Raw genomic sequence first — 26,630 nt, 5'->3', positions numbered from 1 at the left:
GGAGGAATGGTTCCAGCTAAAATATGGCAATGACCATAGAGAATTAAGTGAATGTACACACAGCTGCCACTGTGGTCTCCAAATCTCAGGAAAGATCTGACTTCTCCAGGAAAGTGCTAGCAACCTCTCAGGGGACTGACACTTTAGGGAAAGTGAAGATTGTACTCTGAATTCCCTGTACAGGTGCAGTGGGTATGGGGCTGCTTGGATGTGGTAGGTGGAAAGTATGAATCTAATAGAGAAATGTTACAGAGGAGTTACAGAGGCAGGATTGGGTCCATCCTGTTCAGCTCCAGCCCTAAAAAAACCTTCCTCAGGAAATGGATCTGAGAGGAGCCTGCAAGGATTCTTAAACTTGTAAACAAAATTTGCAACTTAAGAACAATGGCTCTTCCTGATCAAATGGGACTTGCCATTAAGGTAAATAAATATAGTGAAATGAAAATCAACCTAACAGGGTGCACAATTAGAGCACAAGTAGCAGAATCTGCTTCCCACAAGAGCACACCATAGACACTGAAACACAGGCACTTTGAAACAGAACAAGTATAAAACAAGTGTACAAATCTGTAATAAGTCAGACTTTATTGTAAACCATTATAATGTAATTACATCAGATACCCTTAAAAGTTTAAGGTAACACCACTGATTAAACAATATGGTCCAAACAGAGGGCAGCAGAATACAGCTGTTGGTTTTGCTCACATTGGCTATACTCTGAATTTACTTACAAACAAACCCCACATTCAGTTTGAGACGGATACCCACACAAGACGAAAACACCTACAAAAGAGTCCCTTTTTTAAAGATACTGCAGTTTTACTTTGTAAAACCATAGTAGTCATTTTCAGTAATTGAACTGGAAACTTCACCTAAAAAAGTTTGCACGCCTATGCTGTAGATGTACTCTGACTTGGTGTGGCTGAATTTATTAGCTTTCACTACTGGTTTCTCCTGTAAAAAGCACAGCAAAGTTGCAAACACGGGTTAGTCAAGCACAGTGGCAGAGATCCTTGTGATGCTCAGCTCTGAGCAGAGCGGGAGAGCCCAGGCCCCCCTCCCCAGGCTCGGCAGGGATCAGAGCAGACACCTGCCCGAGGGGATCACTTTGCATTGCTCTAATTTGCAACTCAGTTTCTGAGTTTTCCCTGAAGAAAAGCTAAGTACATTTTAGTTAGCAACATTAACAGACAGCATTCACCTACTTAAAGTAAGACAAGGGGACCTGAACATATTGAAGCCAGAACTTGGAAACCACACACTAGACAACACCAGTGTTTTATGTTTATGCAGATGTGTCACAGGTCAGATACTAGGAACAGTTAATGCATTTAGGTTGACCACTCTTGGTAAATTCCATCTCCACCAATATTTGTGTCTCTTCTCTAAGATATAAACTCTTTCTCTTACTTTGGCATTCACTACATAGCTTATTTTCATGAAATAGAATCCTATTTTCTAAGCACAGCCTGAATTAAACCTTTGCTACGAGTTGTCCTGAAGTACATTTGCCAGGCAGAAATCTGAGTGACAACTGGAGGATAATGCAAACATGATGTTGCTGTATCACCAATGGATCAACTCTTTATGACATAAAGTCCATTCCAGACTGTACTGTCAATACGTTTTAACAAGCAGTAAGACATAGTGAAGCACTAAGCACACACTCCCTGCTCACACATGCAAACCTGTCAGACAAAAGGACTTGTCCTACTCATAATTACTGCAAGAATTTCAATTTTTACCTTACAGAGAGGAAAACTGCCAATTTTACATTTTCCATCTCTTTCACAACGATAACAAAGAATGTATAGAAAAAACAGCCAGATTTTGTTATTTTGCTAAAATTCAGAATAAAATTATTGTCTTAGTACAGAAAGTAATTTTTTCCCCTCTGAAGGTTGCTCCTTCTCTTACTACCGTGGTATTTAAAATACTCCTGTATCTTTGGATCATAGTGCTTTACTACATCATCTTGCTAGGCTTATCCAGATCTCACATCAAGTGACATTTAAGCACTTAAGACATGAAAAATTAGGCATTCAGAACCTTTGCTATAACCACCTTCAAGAAACTGCTCCGTAGCGCTTCATACTGTTTTGTACTTGGTCAATAAGCTTGAGGTCTGCTCAAAACAAATATTTTTACATGATTAAGGCTATAATTTTATACTGACACTTCACAGAATAAACATGAGACTAAAATCATTTTGTTAATTGAAGTAACTGGAGGAGGGAAAAGGAAGATAAGATGCAAGCTCGCACAGTTAAATTTGTGTGCGCTGCTCAGTTATCTCAGCTGGCGAGGACAGCCATGGCTCTGCACTGGGACACAGCACATGTTCAGTAGCTTTAGTTCACTATCTGAAATAGAACAAATCCTATGCTAAAAAAATAAATGCTGACAATTGTGACAAGAGCCAGTCCTAGCTCTTAAATCCCTTTGGAAAAGTGAGCTGTAGGAGACTATTCTGTTGATGAATTCCTTGAAGTACTGTGCTTTTGGAGATCTGCGCCCGCCCAGTGGTCAATAGTCAAGAGAAGATGGAAGTCATACAATCAATAAAAAACCCCAAACCCCCCAAACCAGTGGCTACACTGATTAGGGACATTTCCCCATCCCCACCCCCCATGTCAAATGAACTCAGGCAAGCTTCCACTGTCATTAGTTTCTAGATTTAGTCTAAAGGAAACACTAGTACTGTAACTTATTGCAGTTCTTACATTTCAGTGCACAGTAACAAAGGTCAGTGGCTCAACTAAAACCTCGGGTTTGGTAAATGTCCCTTTGAGCTGGCTGGACACGCTGAGGTGTCAGAGCACCGTGTCCCCTTGGCAGCCACTGGGAAAAGGGATGCTGGAATAGTCAAAGTAAGCACGGGAGCGCACAGTTCAGTATTCACTAAGGCCCAGTTAAGTGGTCTGGATAATAAATCACATTAAGACCTAGTAAATCTATAAAAAAATGTAAAAAATCTTAAAAAGTTCTGAGCAGTTTTCCAATGAAACTGGTTTAAGGCTTGGATTTTTTCTGGTGTCCAGATACTACAACAGATATCCATTTAAGGTCTGTTGTCACCTCTTTGACACATCGCCTTGTCATGCACAAGGTTTAGCTAAGCAAGGAAAGCTGTCAGAAACAATCATTTAGAAAATCTGCAAAGCAAAAGGATATCACTGAAAACACATCTGCTAGGTTTCAGATCAACACGTGCTCTCAATTATCTGAAGAGACTCTGAAAATCCCAGAAATGCTGTGGTAACAACTGCACTGTACCCCTTGGGGTTGTTCTTTTACTACTGAAGGATAATGAGACTTTATGGAAATTAAATAGGAGAAATTTTGTTGTTGCTGTTAAGCACATTAAGCAGAAGATTGCTTTTCCAACAAAAAACAAGGAACAGAATTGTATTTGCAATATTGTAGCACAACTGCTTCAATCAGATCACAGTCCTGTACCACAGGCCCTGTAATAGGAAAAGTATCAGCAATGTTCCATCTCTTTTGGGTCATTTGAGAGGTATGCACAAGAGACTTGCAGAAACAGAAATAATTAGAGTCATCCATAGATACTGATTTCACAAATAACTTATTACAATGGATTTTTGTTATACACTAAAGTGCACCTTTGTCAAATATGCAAACACCACCTTCTACTGAAAAAGGTATTTTCAAATTAAGTGGTCAAGAGCACACATAGGACTGCATTTTTTAGTGATATTTGGTGACTTCAGCAGTGACAGAGAGCTTTTCCCTTTGCAATCCCTTTGTCTTAAATCAGGAGACAAGGATAAATAAGATTTTCACTACAAATCTTTTGACCTGTTCTGCACAAAAACGGGAACTGTACCCATTTCTCTGATAAAGAGAATCTTTAAATACAACTGTATGAAAATATAACTTAAATATAAAATAGTCAGATAGATTTGAGAAGACTTGGAAAAAAATCTTTGTTCCACCTATTAGTTCCATAGGTACCCAGTAGCAAGTAAACATTTGTACTTAAAAAAATAATGTTAAGTTACAGCTTGTAACCATAAACTATTCTGCTCTAGGAATTATGCTGCAAAAGCCAGTTTTAGTAATAAAACACACTCCTTTAACTTAGTCAACTCTGATGCCTTTTTGAGAACTCCACACACTGTCCCATCAGAAACTGAAAGTAAAAGATTCTGTATCTGTTCTCTCCATCTTCTCTGACACCTCCCACACGAATCCGTAGTGACTCGTCCATTTTCCACACATGATGAGGAGACATTCTTGCATAATTGGTCAGTGTGTTTGTAGTGCAACTGAACTGGAAGTCTTCCAACTGCTTTGCCTTCTGTTGGTAGACCTTGCTTCTAAGTCAGTTTGTATGAAAAGGGAGATGCAATTGCAACATTAAACCCCACTGACAGAAGTTTTTGCCATGAAACCTGCAAGTCCACAGGCCAAGGAACGTGTCATACGGGCAGACCAAAGCGATGCTTCTTCTTCTTGATGGGCTTTAAGCTGGTCAGTCTGCGCAGGTCCTCCTCGACATCTGAATCCTCCATCTCATCATCTGCTGAAATAAGGATCTAAAAACAAATTACAGCTTCTGAGCACATGGAGCAGTCACACTCCTCCTTTCTGCTTTTAAATTTTACTTTTTTATGCTTGCAAAGCACCTTATTAGTTGCTCAGGAAAGAGCTTACAGAACACAGTTAGGATTTACTGCCACACTATCAAACATCATTGCAAATCCTATGGGAAACCTCCAGAAAATTTTGCAGAAGGACAGATGCATATTAATCTCACTATAGCCACTGACTCTGAACCCAAAGAGTGATGCCAGAACGGTGGAGGCAGCTTGAGAGAATATTTAAGGCCTTGATCCACACTGACAACAAGGCAGTCACATTACCTGGCAAAGCCCAAATAAACCGCACTGTTTATCACACAGAAAAGTTACATTAACTTACTAAAGCTAAACTGACTCACCTTCAAAGAAACCACCCATCTTTCAGCTGAGCTAAGAACTGCTCACTTAATGTAATTTAGAATAACATTATGCTAAGGCAGCTATGTAAATAATTCTTGAAAATCAGGCCAGTTGCCTTCACCAGCTCCCTCTCACTTTAAGCTATTAACTTCTCTTTGAATAAGAATTATCTATTAGTTTTGTATTCCCTGTGAGGTTTTTTAAGAAGCATTTGCAGCAGAGTTCACCTGTGGTATTTACATATATTATTGTGTCTTCCTGCCATTCTGCAAGGAAATTAACTGCCAGAGTGGTACAACAATGACTTTTTCCTCAACTGGTTCTCAGCTGCCAATGCCAGGAGCTATGCTAGAGGTACACACTCAGCAAAATCAAACCTAAGTTAACAGTGCTACAATGAAATCAGTATCAGGAGGGATGAACTGGATTGCTATTGCATTAATTGCAGTAATTAACTCTACATACTTCTGACTCTGACTCCTCATGTGATGCTGCTCTCCTGTATCGGACTTTACTTCCATTTCTTGAATCTTGTCCTGCTTCCTTTTCTTCAAGTTTAGCTTTTGTCTTCCCTTTCTTCATAAGGAAATTATCTACTACCCAGAACATTAATGCCTGTTAAAAAGAAGGGGAAAGCAACAGTTCAGCTTTCTTCAGAGTAGAAGGAAGGTCTAAATACTGACCAAATGAACCTGACAACAATTCTGAATTGGCCAAAAGTTAAATCTTGTGTAGGCACAGTATCGCATATCTTATTACACCTTTCAGGAATGCTCTAGAACCCAGCTACTTTATCCCTTTGTGGAAGAGAAGACAATCAGAAAAGCAGTGACTATTCACAGTGATTGTATATTAATTCTTCATGTAGCAATGCTTTACCAGCAGTTATTACATGCAAGGACACCCACTGTCTCTGGCTCTAATCCCTAAATCCCTGATTGCTGCAAGAGTGTACTTTGGGAAGGATGACTGCACACTTGCCCTTTTCCTCTACTCCACCACAGGCCAGCAGCTATTAGCTATGGTCACATAGCCGTGTCACAGACACTGGATACTTTGCAGGACGTCTGTCCTTAGACCAACTGCTTCCTGAAGCAATTTCACTGTAATTTTATAATCTCTATGTCAGTCAATCTACTGAAGTCATCAGGCCAAAGGGGTCTATGAGGCATTTTTGCCCCTCTCCTGAACCTGGCTCTTTAGCTCCATATGGATTTCAGCTTTGTAAAATCTACATATCCAGACAATTTACCCATTCTTCAGCAGTCCTTAAATTAACTTAAGCACCAAGGTACAGAGTGTTTTAAGGACTAATGTTAATTAACAAACACATGGCAGAAGGATATCCAAGTAAACGTCTCATGAAGTGAGTTGTACTAACGTTAACAAAGAAGGGAACTATCAGCATGACAATTGCCAGCTCCAGCTGGGGGTTCTCTATGGGATTCAATAAAGCCACCTGTGAAAAGAAAAGGATTGAGTTCAGCTCACAGCAGTACTGCACACAACTGGCTTAGGCAGGGCAATGTCCATGTACAAGCTAATGTGACAGAAATAATGCAGGTGAACCAAAAAAGGGCAGCTTTGAGCAAAGTATTTAGGACAGCTCATAAATTACCACAGATAAGTAAGTGGGGCTGACAAGAAACTTATCTCTGTCATTTTTGTTTACAGAAGTCTGAGGAGCTGCCTTAGAATAATTTTGAACATTTTAGAGCTGCTCCCAAGGAAAATGTTGTAGATCCATCTTTATGAAATTTAAACAGAGCAGAGTTTTACAAAATACACAGTAAGGAGAAGAGAGTTCCTAAAGTAGTCCAGGGCATACAATAGAACTAACTGGTTTTAATGGGCAATAACAGCAACACTTTGAATATCTGGTTACACAGAGTCCATCAAAATAAAGATTAACCCAGTCAGCATCAATGGATTCACTAATCTACCACAAATTTCTAGACGTCTACAGTTAAAACCTATCAACAAGGTCAGGCAGAGAAAATTCTTTAAAATACTACAAGAATACAAAATAGCTGTAGGCAAAAATTAGAGTTAAGAGAAGGAAGAACCACTTAGTAGTTTTAAGGGTACTTTAGACAAGGAGATAGAATTAAATTTTGGATATTTCAGTTTACAAAACACCCTCAAAATACAATATGATACTTCTGGCAATGGATAAAGGTCTCATTAGCGGTATCCCAATTAAACTAAAAGAACATAACACTACCACAGAGTTAATTGGCAACGAGTGTAGACAATCATGATGCTTGAGCCAAACCAATAAACACTGCTGGAAGTCTTTACAGCTTCCACCTAAAGTTCACTTGTCTGCAAAGTGCTGTAAAAACACCAACCTCTTTCCACTGAGGTATAAGCAGCACTATGATGATGATGGTTTTCTCAAATGTCATAATCATTATGTACAGAACACACTGGCCCATCCAAGCACTGCACTGCAGGGGGTCACCTGCAAGAAAGAAGAAAGGTTCAATATATGCATAGGTTTGATTTACTTCATAGTAAACATCTTAAAGCAGCAGGGCAGATAAATCCTCCACAAGTGATTTCTCCAATTCCTTCAGTGCTGCTCCTTCCCCTCCCTCTGCCTCACCCCAGCTTTCAAAAAGTATCAGAAACTGAATCTAACAGAACTTTGTCCCATCCAGCAGTACCTGTGACGTGCTCACACTGTTTCATATAACCTGATGAAAGCAAGACAGATAAACTTCCATTGTGTTTCTCCTCATATTGTTAATTTTGATCCTCTATCATGACATATTAAGTGTCTTAAAGGGGAAAATTTGAGGGAAACATGACTGGGGAAAACACATTTCCCTTCAGTCTAAGTAGAACTTAGATTTCCACCATTGTCTCTAGGCTACCTTAAAGGTATTTTTCATCTCTACGAAGTTAGTTACCATAAGTAACCAACTGAAGCAACAGGCGCAAGAGTTGCTATGAAAAATTCAACTGAATAAAAAATTAGGATCATATTTTAGTTCCAATGTGAAAGGGTCTGAAATTCTGCTGCACCTCAAGGGCAGAATGAGAACCTGACTGCATGAAGTATCTGCCAGAACAGAAAGAAGACCACAAATATTTGAACAGGAAAACTTATGCACACGATTAGACTCTTTGAAAGAAGGCAGAGAAAGAAGACAAAAAGGGGGGAAAAGAGGATTGGTAAGCCTAACAAGCTTTGCAGGTGAGCTTGAAGCTGCACTTCACCAGAAAACAAAAACAAGCTCTGGAGGGGGCTGACAGATCTTTAGTCTTTGAAGCAGCCTCTGCAATCTTGCCAAAGGCAGCTCCAAACTCTTAGCCTGGGGATGAATAATGGGCAGTGGAAAATCAGATGCCTTTATATGTTTGTAATGCATAATGGACAGTGGCTGCTTCCTTTTCTGGAACACTCCTGAAAGGCTTTCAGTATTAGTACTCGGTAATAGTCTGAGACTTAGGGTTTGCTGCTGAAATGCTACACAGAGAAACGGATAAATCAGACTGGAGTCCAGAAAACAAATACTTCCTAAGCAAGTTTTACAGGATGAGTTAGTGATCAACAGTCTGAGAGGAAAGCAATTACAAAGTTTGAGTTTCACAATTACATACTGCAGTTACTGCTTCTCTTGTAAAAACCCAAAGAGTTAGAATTTTGAAAGGCAAAACATCAGTAAGTCAATGTCAAGCAACTGTGATTCTTCTGAAGATACAAGGCCTGAATTAGGTTTGAGAATTAAATTTTAGCAATTAATTTCCATATGCCACATGTTTATTAGCATTCTCTAGTTTTTCTCACTAATTAGCAAATATTAAAAAATAATCTAGCTTTAGCTACAGTCTTACTATTGAAATGAACAGCTTATTCTAATCTCTTTTCCAATCTTTATTTAATTCCTAAAAGCAAAGACAGTGAAAACAATTTTGCATCTTTTGCAACTCTCAGGAGATTTTGCACATGCAAAAACTGTGAAACTCCATATTAAAAGTGTTGTGCACTCTCACTAATGAATGTTTTGTTCCACAGTGTTTTTGTGGGGAGTGGTGCTGGTTTCTTTGGGGTTTTACTTTGGTAAAAATGACTGAAATTAGAAGTTGTGTATATTAAATTCTACTTGAGGATTTTTGTGTGCCCTACTGCACCAAAAAATTATCCCTCAGCTATAATTACAAGTGGGGACAACAGGGATGCTGCCTACTTTGAATTTAGCAAGTCTTTTGACAGTGTCCCAGTAATATCCTTGAAGAAAGGTGGGAAGATACAGACTGGGTGGGTGAAGATACAATCCTGATACGAAAAAAAGCTTTCACAGTGAGAGTGGTTAAATCTGCTGGAGTAGGTTGTTTAGATAAAGGGGTTCTTAAATCCTAAACCATGGATAAATTAAAAACTGACTGGACCATGCCTTGAACAGTCCACTTCAGCTTTGAAGTTAATCCTGCTTTGAGCAAAAGGTTGGATTATATGGAGCTCCTCTCTAACCAATTTTTTCTATGGTTTTATAAGCCGTGAAATTCAAGTTAATAACATCACCCAGAAGGTGCTCCAAAGAGCACCTTCAGACATTGGTACATTCAGAGATTCTGTACACAAACCCAAATTAGAACTTTAATGTTAATGTTGAAGCCATAAAGCTCTAATTTAATTTCTAAAGTCTCTTACAGTCATCTCTTGAATTCTGATATTATACTTGCCATGTATAGAATAATCCAGCAAATTACTGGAAATCTTGCTAGTGCAAGAAAAACAAATAAAGAACAAAACTGAAAATGTTTGAATCCTCTGCAGTGACAGCTGTAGCAGCATTTTTGGAAAATGCTGGGCAATGCCAAGTTAGTCTGTACTTGTATCTGCCACTGCCATCAGCTGCTTTGTAGAAGTATGTTTAGAAACAGTTCTTGTACCCAATACATGTTATTCCTCTACCCTGTAACTTCCTTCTGTTCTTCAGATCCTGAAATTTTTTTTCTTAAGAAAATACCAACTCACAGAACTACTCCAAAATAAATTTTAAATGGTTTTGAAGGCAGTGCTATCTACCCCACATGGCTATAAGTAAGTTGCTCTGCAAGGGGCAAATGAAGAGCTGCAGGAAAAAGATGCATCAAATACAATTTCTGAACTCTGCTATGGAGAGGCAAAGACAAGAAAATAGGCCACAGCACAATTCAGTTGCCAGTGGAGTTTATAATCACCAGGAGGGATTTATCACCTGTTTTCTACTTGCAGCAGCTAATGTAGCTCAAGACAAGAAGGGAAGGAGAATGCAGGAAACATTCTTTTTAGTACAGATCATGACTGCTTTTCTCCTCTTTACACACTCAAATATATTAACTGATTATGCACTTCTGTTAAAATCCAACTGCTGAAGTAATGCATCTGAAAATATAAAACCATAGATATGAAGACAAATCCAATAAAATAAAAAATTCTGATGTAAAAAAGCCCTCGAGGGAGTGTCATGGCCCTTTGTTCATAAATCAGACTGCAGTGCTGTTTTGCTGTACAAATGGCCACCATTTATAAATGCTGATATTTTGGTATCCATTCCTTCCTTGAGGCATTTCTGCTAAAAAACTATCCTCCATATAAAGAAGATGTTTTTAAAACCAGCAGGACACTGCTATTTTTGTGACAGCTTCAAGTAATGAATCACCAGGGATCAAGTAATAGAGCTAAGAAGGGAAATGAGCTCACAGTGAGAACTAACTTGAGACAAATGATTATTTAGGCTCTAGAAACACAAATATCACTCAGTCACAAGGAAAGACTTGTGTGGGGTTGGAAGGAGGGCTCCTGTTTGTTTTCCCACATTTACAAACAGACTGAAATCACACTGATCTCCAAGCTGAGGACTTGACTTTACTACTCTAGATAAAATGCTCCAAGACTCTGGTACTTTTCAGTGAATCATGGGGTGAAGACAGGAGATGTGTGGAGAAGGCTCCAGGATGACCTAATTGCAGCATTTCAGTACCTGAGGGGGCTCCAAGAGACCCGGAGAGGGACTGTGGAAAAGGCTGTGGAGCAAGAGGACAAGGGGGAATGGCTGCCCACTGCCAGAGGGCAGGCTCAGATGGGATACTGGGAAGGAATTGTTCCCTGGGAGGGTGCTGAGGCCCTGGCACAGGGTGCCCAGAGCAGCTGTGGCTGCCCCTGGATCCCTGGAAGGGTCCAAGGCCAGGCTGCACAGGGCTCGGAGCAGCCTGGGACAGTGGAAGGTGTCCCTGCCCATGGCAGGGAGTGGAATGAGATGGGCTTTGAGTTCTCTTCCAAACCAAACCATTCTGTGATTCTATACTACACATCCATATTTAACTTCAAAATCTCAAGTTCTAAACACACTTGCAACCCCACAGAACTGCATTTTAGCCCCCTCTTCTACCCTACTTTATTTTAAAAAATCTTATGTAAAATAACAGTGTTCTTTGGGTCAAACTGAAAAAATTTAAATAAACGGGTGATATGAGGGTTTTCACTTCAGGAGCACCAGGGACACTTAAAAGAAGATGACAGCAAATGATCCAATGCAACTTGTCCTTTTAGATGGGATTTCTTACAGAGGACCTAACCATACTGCACACCTACTTAGTTTTAGCCAAAACTAATAACTTTCCATCTGCTCTCTAATTCTCTTTATACCAGAAGCCTCTCCCACATGATTAATGGAAATGCAGATTTGCAGTATGCTTTAAAAGAGTCCCAACAATAGCTCTATTAAAAACCTAACACACTAAGGGCAGGACAGCACATTAATAAAGATGCAGAAAAGAAAGTTAGTGACTAATAAAATGATCTGATACTAGAGAGAACAACTAACAAAAGAGGGTTTATGTAATTTCATACATCACTTATACACACACACAGGAGAATACTCAATAAACAGGTTCAGGTGTTTCAGATCTCCTAATTCAAAGTGACAATATACTGGAACAGCCACAGACCACCTCCAAAGCACTACACAAACTCATTTGTTGATTTTGAGAGCTTAATTACTGCAGTCAGAAATGCCTCATAACTAAAACAGACCTGGGTTCATTTTGAAAGTCAGTGAGAAATAGAGAAATTTCAGGGGAGTGAATATACTCCCCACATTTCCCCATCCACAGACTGCTTGCTGTTGAAAGAACATTAAAATGTGAAGGGACAACAGGTTACACACAAAAAAATTCAAAATGTTATTAGAAGAAATAAAATCTAATATCTGACATGCTTACAAATACCTACCTATAACTGTAATAGATACAATTTATTTTTTTTCTCTAAGAGGATACTCAAGTTTTATATGGGCTGAAAGCTGCTCAAACATCTTGAAATGGCTTCAAGCCAAACCAACAGTCAGAAAATGGGGCTCTGGGCAAGAGGTTTCACCTCTTTCCTTGCCCCTTTGCCTTCCCAGGGCATTGCTGCTTGCCTAATCCCTTAGAGACAAGTCTGGGACTAATCTGAAGGAACTATTTACTTTTTTTACATCTAGTGAATTTTTGATGGTTTAGCTCTCTTGGTCAATTCCCTGAAGAGTCAGATATGCACCAGTCCAAGGAAAAGAGTGGAAATACTGGACTGTGGCATGTGGGATAAAAGCAGACAAGCAGTGCTGTGCCACTGCTGATTTAAACAGTTTAAGTGGCCATAAACTGTACCCTAGAAGATACACATTAAATCTCTATAAATCAAACATGCCCCAATGGTACAGGCAGTTATTTCCCCTAAGCTGCTTGTTATCATATCTAAACCTGTGACATTAAAGCAAATAGCAATTAGTGTTATTTGATTGAAAAATTCTCAAGCTTTTAAAGTTCTCCAATTTCACAAGGCCTTTATTTATTCTTAGTTCTCTCATCTACTTAGGACAATTAAAAACAAAGAAATCTACAAAACCAAAATCCTACCAGTAATAATTATAAAACTGCTGTGAAAGCTCCTAATTTTTTAGGCAAACATTTTTAACTTTCTTTAACTTTTCTCACCCTAAACCACTGGGGTGGTTGTTTTTCTCTCTGATGAAGAACCACAGCTCTCTTATGAGGCAACATCTCCTCCCATTTCTGTCTCAAGGAAATGTGATTTCTAGCATGTACACAAAACTTTCATTTTCAGCAATCTGGGAATAACAGACCGAACAAAATGAAATGCTGATGTTAAGAATGTGTGATACTCAACCACGGCTGCAAATCCACAACTTCTGCACATCAGTGGACTTCTGAGTAACAGAAGATAAACTCTGCGACTTCACCTGGAAGTGATTTCACAGTCTGTCCCTCATGCATTTTGCACCAGTGACAGGCCCTACATGCACAAGCTCCAGTGATGATTACTTGAGGAGCAGCACAGACCATCTTGCCATTCCCTTCTCTGAAGGGATGTGGCTGCTTAGAGAGGGCTGGCAGAACTCTTGGTCTGTATCTTCAGACAGTGGCACGTGGTTCAGTGAAAGCTTTAGTAGGAAATAGCCTTCCAGCAATCATTTTTTCAGAAGTGTTTCAGAGTATATTTATCATGCTGGTATTTTTTCCATGACATTAGCCAATATCATAATTTGTTGAATCACTCCTTCAAAAAGTAAATATTCAAGCAGTCGTTCCAAACTCAATAAATGCTCAGAGACTTGTTGAGCGTTCTAAGACACAAGGTGAATACTTAGATACAGAGCTTAAAAGAACCCTCATGACAAGTGAAATACAAAAATGACTGTACAACGATTTTAGGGTGAGTTAACCACTTGCTGAAATACTCTGGGATCCCACCCTGAGAAGCACCTCAGTGCCAGAACAGAACATTTACCATATTCCCCAAAGCGAAGGGACTCCCACTGCTGCCACTCCACGATGCTGCTGACAGCACGGATCCCGATGTAGATCAGCAGCATTCCTAAGGTGGCATCCAGCAAGAAGTTGATAAGGTACCTCAAAGGAAAAACAGGAAAGGAGGAGTCAGGCTCCATTTTCTACAGGTTCAGGGTATTTTAACACCATGATTGATAAAATATCTGTAAGTATGTTGAGAAGCCAGAGTATTAAGAACAATCATTTACCCACTTCTGTAATCACACTGAGCGCCTAAAATTTAAATAGTTTTAGCAGTCTCGATATTTTTTTTTCTGTCCTTAAAAGACCCAAAACTTTCTAAAAATAGTAATTTTCTAATAATTGTGCACCAAATCTGCGTTTTAACTAAGGTTGCATTAGTCAAAGGCTGAGTGTGTGCAGAGCAACGTCGGCAATCCCGATTCTGCACGAGTCCCGCCGAGGCCACAAGAGGCTGCTGTAAGCCCGCAGCAGGAAGGCAGCAGCAGGAGCAGCAGGGAATTCAGACCTGCCAGCACCTATTCCACAGCCAGACAGGGCTCCCGGCCCCCAGGGATGCCCGGCATTCCCCAGAACACCGAGCTCACCCCGGCATCTATCCTTAACCTGCCCACAGGAGCTGCTGCCAGGCAAGTCTGGACCCACTTTCAAACGTAGGGATATTTTTCCTAAGATACATTTTGGTTAATACTAGGTGATACTTTTTCTGCTATCAAGAACCTGCACCCTTGTCTGAGAAATTATCCAGCTCCACACTGTAATTTCGGTTATCCTAAGAGCACTGAATCATCTCACTCCCTTACTGGTTTTGTGTCATGTTACACTTAGATTAAAAGTGGGATTTGAAAATAAAAATATGTAGATGCAGGAGAGAACGCACATGTCAGTAAACCCTTTATTTTGCCTAGCAAAATGCTTTGTGTTATTTTTAATAATCAAAGGTATTTTTAATTTAAAATACTGTAGTACACTATTGTGCCTTAGCTTTAAACACTGACAATTTCTGACATGCTTTTGTTACCTCACTTGAATATATACTTTGAGTTATAAAAATTGAATGAAAGTAATTTGCACCTGCCAGTTTTTAAACCTATCAGGAAATTCTTAAATCTATAAGCAAGGAAAATCCTACGAGGATGCCCGGTATTGTTGAAACTGTCATAATTACAACTCAAATTTTACAGTTAATGTGCTAAAATAAATGCATTTTGCCTAACAGAATGCTTTGTGGTGGGAAGAGGAAAGCAGTGTTCTTGCACATTTCTACCATATAGGAGCACAGAAGGAACCAAGGAGGAATAAGGAATGTAAAACTGGCTTGTGCAGCAACACAAGCATGCTCATTGAGCTGTGTCTCTCCTTTGTTTACCCAAGAACAAGTGCAGATGCCATCGAAAGGAACTGGACTGGTTCTAAAAGGCAAATTGCTGGGCTTTTAAAAGTCATTTCACAGCTTTCTTTACTAGCTATGTGTAAGCTACTTTGAGCATGAGCCTTATCAAGAACAAACCCAAACAATTACCATTTGCTTCAGGAGCTCCTGTAAAGAGCCTGTCGGGGCCTTAGTCATAAAATCTTCAGGTTTAATACACTACAGAGAAATGCTTATCTAGTTAGTCACACTGCTCCAAGCGTGACACTGCAGAATTAATTTCTGCACTAACTGCCTGGCTACCAAGCAAGATTTCCCATTTTTTACAAAATGAAAATAATACTGCAGCAGCCAATGTAGTTTAAGAAACAAATACAAGCACAAATGATTTTTGCTAAAGAACCCTGAAAGCAGCCTCACTTTGTATTACAGCCTTGCTTTACTACAGTGAACACAACTGGATGTTCATTTCCTTTGGTCCCAGCATCTTCAGTAAACAAACCTGAGCTGCAATGTGCATCCCAAGACCCCATTCATTCACTGAAGAGGGACAAGTAGCAAGGCTTTGCCCTTTAGGTTTAAAATAGCTACACACAGTCCAGACTCCTGCCAGCCATGAACTTAAACAGAAGATTCCTGATCTTGATTAACTAGGTTTAAACCACTGATTTTTAAAGTGCCTGATTTTTACCATGAAAACTGTCTTCTCAGCTTTATCTTGCCTTACTATCCACATACACCAACTCAGCCACAGAACTTCCATGAAGGCCAGTTATTCCAAAATTAAACACTCACAGTGAACAGGGGTCTTCTTCTGTAAGGTCTGATAAATAGACATTTGCGAAGTGGATGAACAACATCCCTATGGCTTGCTTGGAAGTATCTAAAAACCTATGTGAAGTAAAAACAGTTTTTAAGACACACAAAACTGTTTACAACACAGCAAGACATTGCAAATTTATGTTAATTAAAACTCCATCTCTATTACTAATTTTTTTCTCCAGATGAGAACACCAGAATGACAAAAGTATCACGGTATTTAGCTTTTATTTAACAATGTTCCATTTAAAATTCTGCCCCTATTTTTTCTAGCAATAGCCCAAATCATATTAACTTGAAACCTACTACTGTAAATGTAAAGTCTACAGATATCCTCTTGGTATCATATGCATTATCCAAGAGCTAATCCTGACTAACTCTAGCTAAGTCTTTAATAACCTTCTAGAAACAATGAGTATCCCAGCCCTGATAGGTATTTTGGACCTTTTATGTTTGTGCATTTTTAGCAAGTTTATGGCACAGACAAAAATAAAATCCTCATCATGTGTTTGTGGGTGAACAACTTAATAGTGACTAATGAGCCCTTTATCTACAGTATTTCATTTAAAAGCCAGCATATTTTTCACCTGAAAGCATGAAGTAGTTTCACTGAATTTTATCTACAGTGCAGAGCTTAGAACACACTGCAAAAGAATTCCAACCTTGACAATATTATCTCCAAAGCAGATGATAAAGTCAGAGAGAAAAGAGTTTGTTACTCAAGGGGAAAATATAAACCCCCACTTAGACAGTGATTCAGTAATGACTCTAGCCCTTACCATTCTTTTTTCATCATCTTTTGCACAGAACCAAAATTTTCAGAGGATGTTTCATTAAATGTAAAACATAAGAATCACAATAAGTATTCTACAAGCAAGAGTGTGTTTTTTGTACTATACAGAAAAACAACAATTTTGCCTGTTGTTTACACGTCTAAAAAGATCTAAACATCCCAACAGATCCAAATTATATTTTATGCCTGAATTCAATCTACCCTCCCTGATAACTGTCTTGAACTTCAATCTCTTCATTCACTGCATGACACAGAGAGCTGAGTGTTGGAGATGAGGCAGGAAGCCAGTGAGTTACATATCTAATCAGTACACTCTGCTATAAATAACAATACTTGAGTCCCAGAACAAGATTCTTTGCTTAAAAATGAAGGCCTATCAGTGCACTTGTCAGAATTTCAGGCTGAGGTAGACTGTAGTACACAAAGATTTTGTACTTCTTTTTTTCAACAAAATAAAGGTCAGTGTTAGTTTTGAGCAGCAGCAGTGTATGAGAGGAATTTAAACCACTGAAGTCTTGAACAAGTGGAATGGCAGCCTAACATTTACACCAGTCTCAAAACTTGCTTCCATTCAGCAACTTTTAAAATGTAGTAAACACAAATACACTTTTTATACTTTGTATTTTTTATGGTTGATGTACTTGTATTTTTATCATCCTGTTTTCCATTTTATACATAGTAGGATACCAACAAAACACGGAATTTATTTGAGCCCAGCTGAGATCTTCTTCTAAGCTTATACAAGTCTGTAGATGTTCAGATGCATCTTAAGGCTACTCTAAGTTTCTGTTTTTAGGAAGAAGCACAAATTGAAGCTTTATGCCTAAATGCACATCTCTACAGATTCCTGGAAGTGTTCAGTAAGAAATGACTACCCAGGAAACACACAGAAGGTAACCTGACTCATGTATTTTGGTAACTTTTTTGGTTCATCACTGACAGTTACCAATTTCTTGTCATCGCTTTTCTTTATTTTAATCATCATACACTAACATCATCCCTTGAATTTCTACATCATGCAATCAGAAAAGAAGATAAGAATGAAATATGCAGAAACTTACCATATCCTCCAGGGACGTCTTTCATGCTTTGGTTCTCTGAAGCGTTTTACTAGGGAGAAAAAAAATATAATTGAAGACAATCAGCAGCTTCCAAAGCAACAAAAATATAGAAAAGTGAAAGCAAATAGTCTTGCAGGAACGTGACATCCTTTGATGAAATGGATCTTTCCCTACTGCACTTCACCATATCAAACTCCAAGGATCCATTTTCAAATGAACTCCCTTCTATCACCTCTAAGTTCCTAGAGCTCCATTCTCTGACTGCCAATATCCCTCACATGAAACAATAATCCACATCTGACCACCATTCCATTGGCCTGAGCTTTTATGACTGCCTATCCAGAAAATTTCATTTCCAACAATAAAGCAGGTATTAGAAAGAGCTGTTTCTTTTCCTCACTGGAGACCCAAACCCAAACTGGAAAGTATTCTCATAACTTGGGGCAGTCCATAATATCAGAATGAAATCAAATGAATCAGTAGTAGGACAAGTACATTCTCTGACAACATCTCTACTTTGTTGGCAAACTGAATTACAGAATGAAAGAAGGACAGATTTTTTTTTCAGTGTGATAATCCCTTCACAGAAAGATAGACAATTGTTAACATACTGGAAACAAACAAAAAAATCACTATTAAAATTAATGAAAACTATACACAAAGGCAAAAACATAGGTAAATTAGTCTATTGCAGTTTCATTGTAGTTTATTATACAAGCTGTTTGGGCATCTGACAGAAAGCTCCTCTCATACCCTGCCCAGCTACTTCCACATACTTCCATCCCATCCCAGGTCCATGTGGAAGGATCTAGATGACTCCAGAAGAACAAGTGTGGGAAAACAGAGGGACAAGGGCATTAAAGCAGTTCCTGATGTGCAAACAATGGCTGGTCCACATATTTGCTCTGTCTGGTCTGCAGTTTGTCCCATCATCTTAGGAAATTCCTTTTCTAACTCCTTTTGGGCAAGAAAACCTTTTTTCCTGCTGGGAACACACACTCAGCCCTGCCATGGGTCAGAGCTGGGGCGGGGGCTGTGGCAGCCTCACCTCTGTCAGATCTGGCCTCATATCCTAACACAGATTTATTCTTTGTTACAGCTGCAGGATACTAAATTCTTACACATCCCAAAGAACACAAACACAACATGGTAATGTGAAACCTTTCCACTAAGAATGGGGTTTATATAAGGGTTTTACTTCTTTCTGCCCAAATTTCAGGACCACTCACCAGTTCCTTCCACGTAAGTTCTTGAGAAACAATTATTTAGGCTCTTACTTGAGAAATGATCTCTTATTAAAAAAAAAAATCCTTTATTGTCCTCCACCCCTTCAAATTGCAGAGATTCTGATTCAAGAGGCACAAACCATAGCAGGTATAGTCAGGCAAAATATAAACAGGTATTTTAACCTGCTTCTCCAGGTATTAGTGATGAATTTCAGTTTAACTTAGGATGCTCTGTGTACATCATGCTTGCCCAGCTTACCAGCCTTTAAATCACATTCCGGTTTCTGAACCAATCATAACTTTTTCACAAGTAAGGCAATTTTCCCCAAAGTCAACTATCCTCATAAAACAATTAAATAAATCACCTCCACGGTGGAGGGGCAGCACTTTCAGGGAACATCAGGCTGCCAACCTGTCATTTCACTGTCTGTCACTGCTTCTGACAGCAGAAAGAAACTGTTTCATGCCCATGAGAAACTAAAAAGTGACAAGACAAAAAGACTGTACATTTGCACCAAAGATAAAGTTGTAATAGCAACATTTGCCAGCAGTTTTCCCTGTGAACAGCATGACATAAATACAAAACTTCTGTTAAAAATGAGCAACACTCAGCCAAGTTAACCAGTTTGTTATTTATGACAAGTCCTCCCCAGTCACACTATGGATTACTTTAATTAATGGCACTTTTTTGTAACAACAGGAAGCCACAAAGCATCACAAAGCAAAATGCAAGAAACAGAAGTTTCAACTTACTGTGGAATTAGTGCAAGGTGCTTTTCTGCAGAGAAAATGGCAATAAACTGCTATGGTGTGCATGCTTTGGGCAGGGGTAAACCCCAAGCTTAGGCTTTTGCCTGTTACTGCTATGAAGTTGTATAATGCCCCTGGATTCATTAATTTATTTTAAATTTCACAAAAATTCATTTTGGAAGAAGATATTCAAAAGCAATTCCATTAACAGCATTTCAAATTTTATCTGTACTGAAAAACAGCCTTGATAAGGTCTGTGTTTCTCTGGCCAGTTCTAGAAACACATTTCATTTGAGCTCACATTAAACAGGAGAGCGAGCTTGGAAAGCCTCTGCAGCTGTCTTTTGAGAATGTACTGACTGGCTGATGACACCACAAAAATGTATGCCTTCAAATTAAATGAGTAAAATCTTTCGCAGGCGCAACCTGACGAATATATACCCGCACACTTGAAAGCCCGGTAGGTCCATATGAAAGTGCTGTTTGCCCAGCCCAGCTCCTTGAAGCAGTGTCTGTGAGCATCAGCTGTTTCTGGCAGATGCAGACGTTGCCAGCTACTTCTCAACATAGCCCTGATGCAGAATTTGAGCCTTCCCAGTAACTAAACTGAGCAAAAACCCAACAGGCTGTGGACAACCACACTAGTAAGCTCAGGGTCCTCAGCATGCTCACTAGTAATACATTAATTTTGGAACTAAAAGTCAGCACACGCTTCTTCCAGAATCTTTATTGGCACTTTCTAAGCACCTATCAAATTGGGAAGGGGCAAGTAATTGCTCCCCTTGTGCTCCCCCAAAAGCAGTCAGGATTGCTGCTCCCAGCCCCAGCCCGTTTCTCTTGGCAGTGTCAGCACAAACTGGGGCTGGTGCGTGTGTCAGCTGACAGATGGATCTCAATCTGCCGGCTCTGCCTGCGAGCACGCGGCGCTGCTCCATATGCTCCAGCTCGGAGCGCCGCGCTCGCGCCGGCAGCCATCCACCACACTTAATATTAATTAACTAATAACGTGCAGAATCTCATGCTGAATTATAAATGAAGAAGCACTGCTTGTTTACATATTCAGTGCCAGAATTTTTCAGGAAAGGAAATAAAAGCACTTCTGCCAACAAGCATGCGAGCTGCCAGATGGACAGATAAGCATATAAGAGACAGTATTGCTAATGCAAAATTCAAGTTCATTGAATTGTCTTCCTACTTCATTGAAATTCTAGGAATAATTAATGCCAGAGTACTGTGGAAGGGTTTCTAACACTTACTTTAATGTGGGAGTTTTGCAATCAGAATTTCAGAAGACTCATAGGGAAAAATAACGGCCAGAAGACAGACAAGAAATGAAATAAAACCTCTCCAAGTTGTCAATACGCAAAGCAACACTTGAAATCCAGCCTTTCTCTCTCTCCTTCATCTCCTCAAGAAGTCTCACAGGAACTATTTTGCTGATGTCAAGTAACTTCAATATGGATTCAAGAACTCCAAGTTTCTGGATGGTTGCTCTTGTAGCAGCACAAACCTGGCTCATCTCACACCTCTGAAATGTTTCTATGTGTCATGCACTACTGCATTTCTTATATGCAGCTTCTGGCAGTTCTCAGTAAGAATCTTTCTGACCCCAGGAAAGATCAAAGGTTTCTCTAGCTCATTAATTTGAAATTTAATAAAAGTAAAATCAACATTTCAATGTCCTCTGCAGCTGCACTATGACAACACTGCTCTTCTGAGGAGAGAGCTGGGAATTTCACCTGTGTTGTCAGTGCTTCTCAAAACTTTTTCAAAGATGGGTCACAGACAAAGCATGTGACTGAATGTTTCTTTTCATAAACCTCCTATATATTTCTGTCATCAAATCTCAGCAGAGCAACAGCTGAGCTGACCAAAGAGAAAAGAAGGAAAGGTTGGTGAGGATCACATTTGCACACCACATTCACATGTCCTCACGTGTGTGGGCAGTTCCAGCTGGGGCAGAATTGGACTCTTCTCACAAGTGCATGGGACACAGGAAACTGCCACAACTTGGAGCCAGGGAAATTCCAGGGTGAAAGAAGTAAAAAATTTCCAGTGAGGGCAATTAAATTCTGCAACAAGTTGCCCAAAGAACATGCAGTGACTGCAGTCTGACAGACTTTGAGAATTACCCTGGACAATGCTCCAAGCAAGGGGACATGGGCCAACCCTGCTCTGAGCAGGAGGTGGAAGCAGGTGACATTTGGAGTCCCTTCCAAAAAAATTGGTACGTAAGTCTAGAACTCATTTTCCTGTGATCTGGCACTTAAAAAGTTCCAAGATTTGAACCAATTATCAAAGGACTAAAATATGGCTAACTGAAAATCACACACACACACACATGTGGAGGGACAGAATCTCACACGGAGAAATCTGCTGCAGTGTGAGCTTCCCAAATAACACGTTTGCAACCAGACAGATCCTCCAACACAGCCCTCACAGTGCAAGACTGCTGGGATCTGCAGGCTACTTTGGTATTGATTCACACAATTTCCAGCATTCCTGACAAGTATTACAAGTTTCCTGTACAAGGCTGTTTGCTCACTGTGTGTGGAGTAACAGCTGAAGTTACACCAAGCAGTAGCTTGCAATCAGATGCAGATTTCCAGATGACCACTCTCAGAGAATAGCACTATTTCCAGAACATTTGGTTATCAGACCATATGCCTCACAAATTTGAACCTACACTTTCTAACCTTGTAAAAAACTTGTAAAGTCAACTACATACACAGGCCAGATTTTTATTTTTTAAAATTCTATTTGGGAAAACTTTGAAAAACACTGTTCTACTTGTTAGTATCAACACTTTTCCCAACACTTTTCCCACAATGGTGGGAACCATGTCTGTTCTGAACAAGCATATGCACACTAGTAAGTCCTAAAAATTCCCATGACTACAGAATGACAACTACCAATGAATTTCATGTTATTTGTGATCTTTCTTATTAATTTGCACTTACCTCCCTTTACTGTTAAGGCAAAGCCTCTAAGAGGCTTGTCTTGCCATTTCACTTTGTCCCTTTCCCATTATTTTCTTGGTAGCAGCACAGTGAGAATAAATAATTACATGAGTTTACAAAAAAGATTTCCCCAAAATAAAATTTTCTTTTTAGAATTAACTGTGCAAGAAAAAACACGTCCAATGAGAATAGGCTACAATGATGCCTTACAAAAGATATATAGGTCTGTAAACTATGTATCACTCAATTACCAAAAGCTTTTGTGACACTCATGAGCTCAGCATCTCTCCATACTCAGAGTTAAAAAAGAAAAAGGAATTTTGTCTGCATCTGTTTTAAGAGAGGTAATAAATGTGATTGCAAAAAAACACCAAAAGAACCAGTTTTTGGTGTGCTGCTCATTTCTCCAGCCCCAAAATGCACTATGCTCTTGGCAATTCTATTTTTGGCCTACTGCAAATTCTTCCTTCTAGTCTTATGCCCCATTAGCTACATGCTCAAATGCAGGACACCCTGAAAGCCTGTTGCTTATTTCCCTGCATAAGAGCTCCAGAAATCTACATAATAATTTTGTTTAAGGACACAGACTTCTCCACACCTGAGACACCCACGATACTAAAGCAGAAATTATACTGGACTAGAACTGATTTCCAGTGATACTGCTGCATTGGAGAAACACACCAGGAACCATGGCTTCTTCATGATGAAAAAAGTTATGGAATAACTCAACTCAAGGGAAAATTTTGTTCTAGTCAGTATTAGACTGGCATACAACAAAGTGCATGAGCCCTCAGCTTTACTGCCTGGCAAAAAGGATTTTTAAAACTTCTGTAAGAGAGAAAACAGTATTAGCCATGCAAGTACCCAATCCCTTTCTTAATTCCACTGTGCCCTTGGCCTTAATGATTCTGTAGTGTAATTAAGAACTGGTCCATTAAAGAAGGTCACCCAGGGAGAAACTTTATACAAAGCTGGACTCAATAAAGTTTAATGACCCAGCCAGCTGGTTATTCAGGGACACGTCACACTGAAGATGCAGTGCCAGGACAGCCATGAGGTACCTGCAAACCACAGATCTTATCCCAGTCTCTGTTCCACTGGCAGCAGTGATGATAATGTTGTGGTTAGGGCAGCAAAACCTTTGTGGGCCCGACTGGAACTTTTGTCAGAGCAGAGAACAAGGGGCTCTGTTTTACTGCAAAGTTAGACATCAGTGCGAAGCATCCACCAAGCCTAGCTATCTCATGACCTGGGCTCCTTTGTCTCAACACAGATGACATGAGATGACTGAAAACAAGGTGCCAGCACTGGATTTCACATTATTTATCAAATGGGCAGAAGTGTTTGCTAGATAAAAGCTGGTGAAATACAGTAACTGAAAGTTACCTGTGTAAAAGCATTTACTTCCTACCTGCTTGCACAGCCAGCTAAAAACCCACCTGTAAATTTTGTCCATTCAAAGGTTTAGTGAGAGCTAAAACTTTACAGTCATTCTGCAGGGAATGGCTATCACAAAGTAAAGCTCCCCTTCACAGTGCAGGGGAGTAGAGGACAAATCATTATCAAGACAAGAACCCTAAATACTGCTGTCAGGGCTTTGGAATAAATCAGATGATTCTGCTGCTCCAGGAAAGGCAGTCAAATGCATTACATGAGGCTGGTGAGTTTCTTATTCCTAACATGTACGCACTTCAGGCTCCAAAATTTTTTCCTAAATCCTTGGCTTGTATAGACTGGCTGTGGGAAACACAAATAAATCATATTACCTGATTACAACTCAGCCTAAGACAATTTCAGCAAGACTGATCTCGTGCATCCTGGTAGCACATGACTGTGTGGTTCTGGCAGATGCATTAACTTGGCTGTCAATAAAGCAAACAAATACATCTTAGCAGAGCCAGCAGCCCAGACACACCACATCAATAGTCATTGTCATGGAGCTTTTTTCCTTTTTCTTAAAGGTAAAGCTTACTTCTAAAACAACTAAACTAACTTAGCAGAGGGAGAATTGCACACAACTTCTCACTTTTGATTACTAACCTATTTGCTGTCTCCCCAGAGAGAAGCATTTTAGAAGTCATAAAATGCATCTACAACACACCCTGTAAACAGAAGCATTCAGACCTCAGCTCCCAAAAGCCATGGCAATACTAAAAATAAAGAGCTGCAAGTAACTGCTTTAAGAACTCTAAGGTAAACAGCACAAGTTGCTTAGGAAATATTTATCCAAATAAAAAATTAAAAGCTACAATTCAGTCTTAAGAGGCAGGCATTTGTTATCTTTGCATTTAGCATACACAGCACTGTTGGGTCAAGGTGTGCTCTGTTTGAAAGTCCTAATAAATCAGTTTCTCAGCACTTTCAGAGAGAGATGCATTTGCTATTCTGTTTCTTCAACAGATAGGAGATAGTTAAAGCAAAGCAAATCTAAGCTTCCAGTGAAAATGTCTGTGAGATTAGCGTTGGGAAGTTGATACAGATCCCTCCTGCAAACACTTTTATATTCTGAACCAGGTATCATGAAACAACTACCAAATGAAAAAGCAAGGCTGCTAGAAAAACAGCTGTGCCATTCCTGTCATGCTATGCAAGCACCCAGTGAAGACTAAAAAATACAGTCTACTGTGTTCAAGCGGATTTTTTTCTCTGCTAGAAATCAGAACCATTTGGGAAACATGAATTATTTAGTACAAGACAAATAGAATCAATCCATATTAATGTGCACTAAGCAGCAATTTACCATTCACAACACCATTTTCATGAACAGCATTCACAAGATCACTCAATAATACATGAGGCTTTCTGAACGTTATTAGTATGACAACAGGTATCAATGAACCTTAAGTCATTCAAGCTGCTTGTTTTAAATCAGCTCTTGGGAACAGGCAGAACTGCCACAGCACAGCTCCAAACTCAACCAGTATTCATTAAAATATTAAGCAAGACAGAAACTTTAACACTTTTAAAAGCAGAAAGCAAACCTGAAATGTAAGTTCAGATACAAAAAAGATGTAAAAGGAAAACTGTAAAAACTTTGTAAAAATGATAAAACAGCAAATATGTTAAATCAAGGAGGCCAAAAGTAAATATAAACTGTATGTTCAAAGACCATTTAAATTCTAAAGAGCTTTGCTTCCCAGATTCAGTCTTCCTAGACTGGAACTATCAAAGCACTGAATTGCAAGACAGACATTTCATACAACACCAACTGTTTTAAAAAGAACAAGAGATACACAACCTACTTTCATATATTCTCTTTGCACATGATCAAATATCATGAAAGGAGAGTCAGAGGCCAATTATGCAGACTTCTTTGATATAATGTATCTAACAACTAGGTATACACTTCATAAATTAAATTTATGAAATCAGGATGAAATCATGTAACAATTTCCACCTGCAAAAGGCTTCTTACTCCTTAACAACACCAAAACCTAATGCCAGCACTGAAAACACTGCCATAAGTAACTCAAGGTTTTAAGATAAGATGGAGGAGGGTGGGACTCCTCCCACCCAACTCCCCATAATTTTAAAGCTCCTTAGACTATTTCATCTTCCTTCCAAAGAATACCTTCCAAATACCTTCCAAAGAAAGTATTTAAGTCCTATGTATATAAAATAACATAGGCTGTTAGTCACACCACCTGCCTCTAAGCAAGGAAGATGTGCTGGAAGATATTGAATAGCAGCTTCTTCAGTACCAGGAAGGAAGTAAAGACAATTATTCTAAAATGGAATGAAAATTTTAGAGCATAATATCTTCAGAAATTATTAGAGACAGAGGATATATGCTGGTAGTTGTGAATTTAAACTTGTAATTTAAAAGTCATTTTTGTTCCATGGAAAAATCCTGTATTTTTGAGAAACAGGAAAAAAA

The 26,630-nt window shown here is 39.2% G+C and overlaps 1 protein-coding gene across 1 annotated transcript in view; it reads right to left on the bottom strand.

Moving 5' to 3' along the window:
• Positions 1-566: 566 nt before the first annotated feature.
• The window catches only part of STIMATE (STIM activating enhancer), a 34,286-nt gene continuing 8,222 nt past the window's right edge, over positions 567-26,630 (bottom strand). The window contains exons 2-8 of the mRNA XM_068201661.1: positions 17,818-17,866; positions 15,940-16,035; positions 13,750-13,871; positions 7,319-7,431; positions 6,349-6,426; positions 5,433-5,582; positions 567-4,562 (exon numbers count right to left, since the gene is read on the bottom strand). Coding sequence (XP_068057762.1) covers positions 4,446-4,562; positions 5,433-5,582; positions 6,349-6,426; positions 7,319-7,431; positions 13,750-13,871; positions 15,940-16,035; positions 17,818-17,866 — 725 coding nt within the window. The 3' untranslated portion in view covers positions 567-4,445. The remainder of the gene's footprint in view (positions 4,563-5,432; positions 5,583-6,348; positions 6,427-7,318; positions 7,432-13,749; positions 13,872-15,939; positions 16,036-17,817; positions 17,867-26,630) is intronic.

The sequence above is a fragment of the Anomalospiza imberbis genome, chromosome 11, assembly GCF_031753505.1.
Source record: "Anomalospiza imberbis isolate Cuckoo-Finch-1a 21T00152 chromosome 11, ASM3175350v1, whole genome shotgun sequence".
NCBI lineage: Eukaryota > Metazoa > Chordata > Aves > Passeriformes > Viduidae > Anomalospiza > Anomalospiza imberbis.
This window is presented reverse-complemented; position numbering and strand designations above follow the sequence as displayed.